Here is a 6,000-nt window from a genome sequence, read left to right on the forward strand (position 1 = left end):
AATCTTCCATATTTTCTAGGCCCATGCTGATTTTGGTTTTCTTCCTGAATTGCTCTACAGTTGCTGTTCTTTTCTTGAAACCCAGCACTTAGTACTGTACTAATCAGCTAATACCTTACAAATGCCAAATATTACCTCATGTACCTTGATGACCTCATTTCTCCTAAATACGCTAATGTGTCTGTTTCCTTGCACCAAGTTCCTGCTCTGCTTGATTAAAATGGAGAACTTGCAAATCTTGGCATATCTTTCACATCTCCACTGAATTCCAAAACCTATGTATAATCAGCTTCTCGATGTCTCGTAAACAGCTAATGAAAAAGAGTGAAAAGGCTCCAGGAGCTGGGCAGGGAATTCAGCAAAGATATGGAAGAATCAGTATTCAAGATCCTGTTTTGCCCAAGCTATACAAGGGCATGAGCTGTATTTTCTGCTTTGGTTCCTCCATTTCCTTTCCTGTGCTGTAACCAAATCAATTCTTCACCCCACAACTTAATCAGCTCCCTCAGCCATCATGTCCGCAATTCTCCAACTTAGCACGAATCCCTCCACACTCTCAATTTTACCCCCATCTCACCCTGCAACTTCTGTTTTCTGTCCCCCCAAGATACCTCCTTCCTTCTATTTTTAAAAATTTCCTTTATCATCTATTCCAGCTTTTACCTTGCCTATCCTAGTCAACAACCTTGTAGGAGTCGGGTGGATTTTAATCATACTTAAATATGCAAAGATTATTTTTCATTTCATGAGAGTAACTTTTCAACTTCAACAATGCTGAAAATTGTGTTGAACACATTCAGTTCTCCATTAATTTGGACAACATGAAAATGTCATTATTATTGAAAAGGGAGTCGCAATGGCACGGTTCTTCAAAAGTTCAGGTATTTCAAAAGGCAGACCTGAACACATACGTTACAGCATATTACAGAAATGAAAGGAACATGCTGTTCCTATGGCTTTCTCTTCTCATATCAGACACACAACTAATTGTTCAAGATGATTTACAGTGGATTAAGTGTTTCTTTACCTGCTTAAATCCTTTCATCCACTGAGACTGTAAACATTACTTATTTAAGAAGCACTAAAAGATGTCAGTGGAAGTATTTTGGTTTAGAATTGACTCTATTATTTTTTGCCAAAGGAAAAAGTAGAAAGGGAAGAGGCAATTATTAGCAGAGGAAATTGAAAGCATATATTTAACAACTAAAATTAGTGGGATGAACTCAAACCAGACATAGATTAATTAAAGTGGGATGATTTCTACACAGCGTTAATACTTTTTCTTATTTTTGCACAAATATATATCAGGCTGTCAATTATTCTTAAACAGTAACACCACAGCATACAATATGATCCAGGAAAATCTTTTTTAATAATGACACTGGCAAATCCAAGAGGGAGGGAGCTGGGTTTTTTTAAAGAAATATGTACCTCTGTTGTTACTTAATTTCATTCCAGCATTTTCCTGGGGAAAAAGGGGTTTTGTTCTTTTCAGTCAGAACTTGCAATCAGGCAGTAAAAAAGAAAATACCCAAAGCAGCAATTCAATGTTAAATTTATACTTATAATTAAGTTTGGGGGTTTATTTTCAGTGGTGCCATTATCTCAGTACTCGTCTTGAAAATGTAATACTGCCTCTGTATTTTTCTGAAGGAATCACAACATTCCTGTAGTCTCTATAAACTTGCCTTAACTGTTGCTTTAATACTAAATTTTGGTGACGTGAACTGGGAATTAGTGCTGTTATACAAACTGTGGGGTCAGGCTCTGCCCTCCATTCTCACAATGAGCAATACATCTCATCTGCACGCCTTGCCGGAGGTCCCACTCAGCATTAACAAAAGCAAAAGAATTTGGCCTGTTACTGTGAGCAGCTTCCCACACTCACCTGCCACATTAAAAATAGTTACTATCCAAGATCTCGCTATACCGTTCTCCCACATACACAGGCCTAAGTAGTAATAACCGCGTGCCATTTGCAGCAGCGACAACAGTACTCGATAAAAAACGGTATCTACCTAGTGCATATGTACCATATCACACCATAGTGTGTATATCAGCAACATCATGCTTCAAGGTCTTGTATTTACCAGATTTTTAAAATAAATAAACAAATAAATAAAACGAAACAGCTTTTGAATTGTAAGACTGAATGAGGAAGGTGAGAGAATATAAAATTAGAAAGGAAGAGTCAATTTGGCTTTACATACATGACTTTTACTGTTACCTTCAGAAAACACAGGAAAACAACATGCTAAGCATAAATACAGGTAACAAAAATATCTGCACTTTGTCTATATATGCTCCGTATATCTGCAGCATCAACCCTCTGTCAGATAACAATGCTGAAAGTCAATTTCTGCTTGAATACAATAGAGATCCAGAACAGACAGGAATAAATACTTTAGCTATGAATACACTGCCTTAAGTGACAATTTGCAAAATAATTTACATTCAATGAGGTATACATGTATACAGGCAAATTAACAATATCTGGTCCTTTGATTAGAAATCAATAAATATCTTTGTACACGTGATCTGCAGATTGTTTGTCCCATGCTGTAAACAAATGATGACTCCTTGGCAATCTTTAAAATAGTTGTGAGTAACTGAACGCACGCTGAACCATCATACTGAAAAAATACACTTGATGACTGGTAAATAAAACATTAGATGATACAGAAAGCATACAAGTCTGCTTTTTTTTTTACCATATTAGTATATGTATTGAACAATAAAAAGAGCAGTTTGAACAAATTGTTTCCAATTGAACAATTTCCTTTTTCATTTATTTCTACAATATTGCACTTACAGGCAATTTGCAATAGATTTCTAATAATTTTCACAGAAATTTGCCCACACTGCAAAAATATCAAGAAGCAGTAGCCTAACCGCTAACGAAGGTGCTGTTGCTGTGGAAGAACTGCTTCCAAAAGGTGTTTGTGAAAAGAGACTGATAAGGAAGTATTACACTCCTCAAAACCACAAGCAATAATGTATTTCATCATTTTGCAAATTGCTAGGGATTGGGGGTTTTGATTAAAAGCTTGTATAATAAATCAATAACAATATACGACTAACACTACAATAAAAATAGACTCTACTTCATACAGACTGTGGGATTTGGGTGGGACATTACATTGAGGCTTCACAATCTCTGAGCACCATTAGATTAAACTAATCAAGGACTACAATCGCTCTCTTTTTACTATAAATAACAATTAAAATGTACGTGTTACAGTTTTGTTTAAAAATAGTCTGCTGCATATACTACAGCCATTAGACTAAGCTCTTGAAGGAAACAAGTTCCTTCAGCTAGGAACCTTTTTCTTCATACCCAGAGTCCATCGAACTGGGTTAATGTTTGGGAAGAGAACTATATCCATTTTACAGCTTGCATTCCTGTTCCGTTTGTTTCCAGTCAAGATGAAGATTGATCCTGAAAAGAGAAGTACTCCAAAGGTACTTCTACGTCACGGTGTGACCTCCCAAGCCAACAGCACAGGAGTTAGCACTGATTCCCGCTCCTTAAACTCTGCTATGACTCCAGGAACAAGACTCCCACCATGCAAAAGCCACCTCTGCCTTACCGCATGTAGAGCTCTAGACATTGGCCAGCGTCCGAGTGCCAGAGCACACACACACACACACACACTTTATTGCTTGAAGCACAGAGAAAATGCCACCAGGACAGAGAAATCTTGAAGACTGAAGGAGTTGTGCCTTTGCCATCATTGTGGCAGGAAAGCAACATTGCCTTGTTGACCTGCAGAGGCTCTACCAGAAACAGCAAGTGTAAGAGAGGACTGAGGAGGAGGATGAGCGACAATAAATATTACATGGAATACAGAAGTGTCCCTTCCCTACCTGAAGCAAACATAACAGCTGCTGAACTAGTCAGCTGTAGTAAATGGAGGTGGGAACCAGGCCACAAACCTAATGAGCAACAGCACTGATGGGGACCTGCAGCTCTGCAGACAGGTACTGCAACAGAGCAGGGCTGCAGAGGGAAGCAGGGACAATTCTCCTCTCATCCGCAGACAAGAAATACAATCTTTGGTCTTCTCAACCACAGCAACAGCCTTTTTTTTTTCTGTGCACAGCCCTGGTGGAACAAAGTTAAAACCAGACAGCACAAGGCAATCCTGTGCGTTGCACCCTCTGAAAGCTGACTCCTCAGACTCCCTGCACAGCGGCCATCGCACAAGCAGAGACAACACAAACTGCCAAAGCAAGACCAGCATGTAGACTCACAAGGTACAAGCAAGAGTGAGACTGCTACCAACTGCAGACTACTGCACTGGTGTGAAACACTGATGACTAAGACTTCCACAGAATCGGTGATCATGAACTACAGATGGAAACCAGATTTACTCTGAATTGTCTCTCTAAGGAAAGGAACTGGACAGCCAGTCTGTCAGTGTAAAAGACAGGACCTTCTTCTACTCCAGTGTCAGAAACTGCAAGAGCAGCAAGTAATACGAATTAGGATTCATAAAAGGTATCCAGAGAGCAACAGGGAAATCTGCCTGTGCCACAAGGAGAAACGAGATGCCAGAGATAACCTCACACTGTGTAGCAACCTGCGACCTGATTGAAAAATGGGCAACATCAACAGATGATGGAAAAACAGATCCTACAAAAAACAGAATTGCCACAAGTGCATCTCATCAACCTGCAGCAGCTGAGACTTGTCTCTTTCAAGCTTTGTCAACGTTGTGCTAACACAGAGCCATTTCAGGAGCCAGCAAAGCCTCTGCAGACTTATGCGGTGTGTTCACAGAGATGTGTGCATACAGTCAAATGCTTGTGTATGCACATGAGAGACTTCTCCCTGCCCCAGACTGTCTGATTTCCAGCACAAGGCAGTAACCACCATTCACAAACAGAATTTCAGTATAAGATCAAGACTGACACCCACACTTACACCTTTTGTGTGTCTGCAAACCCTGTGTTCGGGGAATGCCAGACAGGAAAGAGGGTTCCCGCTGATCTAACAGTGTAAAAGGTCCCCCACCAACTGACTCCTTTCATATTTGCTGAAGAAACACTGCCCAGCCATAGCCGTGTAATCACCCTGTGCTCGGAGGCAAGGGCGCACCGCATACTCCCCCAGATGTCAACAACCCCAGGGATTAGCAGCTCCGCGTCTGAGCACAAGAAACTGCGACATCGCGGCACGAAGCAGAGACCGGGATGTGGAGGGAGACAGACGCTGCCATGCAAGTGCCAGACCTCAGCTGATCTCTCGGCGGTCTGCAAAGAGTCGGGGGCAGGGACCGGCAGAGCCAGCCCCGGCGCCCAGCGGGATCCCCACAGAGGAGCCTACAGGTGCTCGCTCCCCCACTGCTCCACCGCCGGGAAGCAGAGGGGCAAGCGGGAGGCTGAGGAAGCAGATGTCGGAGGCAGGGGGCTGCGGAGAGAGGGAGTACCGAAGAAAAGGGGATGCCTAGAGCGGGAGGAGCCGGAGGACAGGGTGCTTGTCCCGACAGAACACACGTACACACACGCACAAACACACACCGCTCCATCCCCGAGCGCCCTGGTGCCCAGACACCCCCGCTGCATCGCCCGGCACCAGAGCGAGCCAGCCTATTCCCCCACGCACCGAGAAACCGGCTCCGAACCCCAGCGCAGGCGGGCAGGAAGACGGCCCCCCACGCCCCCCTCCCCGGCTGCCTCCCCGCGGGGCGCGTCGCACCCGCCGCGGCCGCGCTGCGGCAGCCGTACCGTGGGCAGCAGCGGCTCCATCTGCGCCCCTTGGTCCTGGGTCTCCATGCGGCGGCGGGGCCGCGGCGGCGCCCTCCCCGCCGCCCGCCCGCCCGCGCTCCCCGGGAGCCGCTGGGCTGCGCCGGGCTCCGCGCGCCGCCGCGCTCCCTCCGCGGATCAGGTGGCGCGGAGGCAGGAAGCGCGCACCAGTCACATGGCCCCGCGCACCGCCAGCCCCAGTGCGGGGGGAGACAGGAGCCGGATCCACCTGCGGGATGCGGCCGGATCCAA

The 6,000-nt window shown here is 44.7% G+C and overlaps 1 protein-coding gene across 2 annotated transcripts in view; it reads right to left on the minus strand.

The window, feature by feature from the left end:
* Positions 1 to 5,778, minus strand: part of SLC4A10 (solute carrier family 4 member 10) — a gene marked incomplete at its 5' end in the record, with an annotated part of 156,155 nt that extends 150,377 nt beyond the window's left edge. For both annotated transcript variants that reach the window (XM_080346341.1, XM_080346340.1), the window contains one exon: positions 5,731 to 5,778. In XM_080346341.1, the coding sequence (XP_080202467.1) occupies positions 5,731 to 5,778 (48 nt within the window). The remainder of the gene's footprint in view (positions 1 to 5,730) is intronic.
* Between the last annotated feature and the right edge of the window lie 222 nt (positions 5,779 to 6,000).

The sequence above is a fragment of the Nesoenas mayeri genome (assembly GCF_963082525.1).
Source record: "Nesoenas mayeri genome assembly, chromosome: 6".
NCBI lineage: Eukaryota > Metazoa > Chordata > Aves > Columbiformes > Columbidae > Nesoenas > Nesoenas mayeri.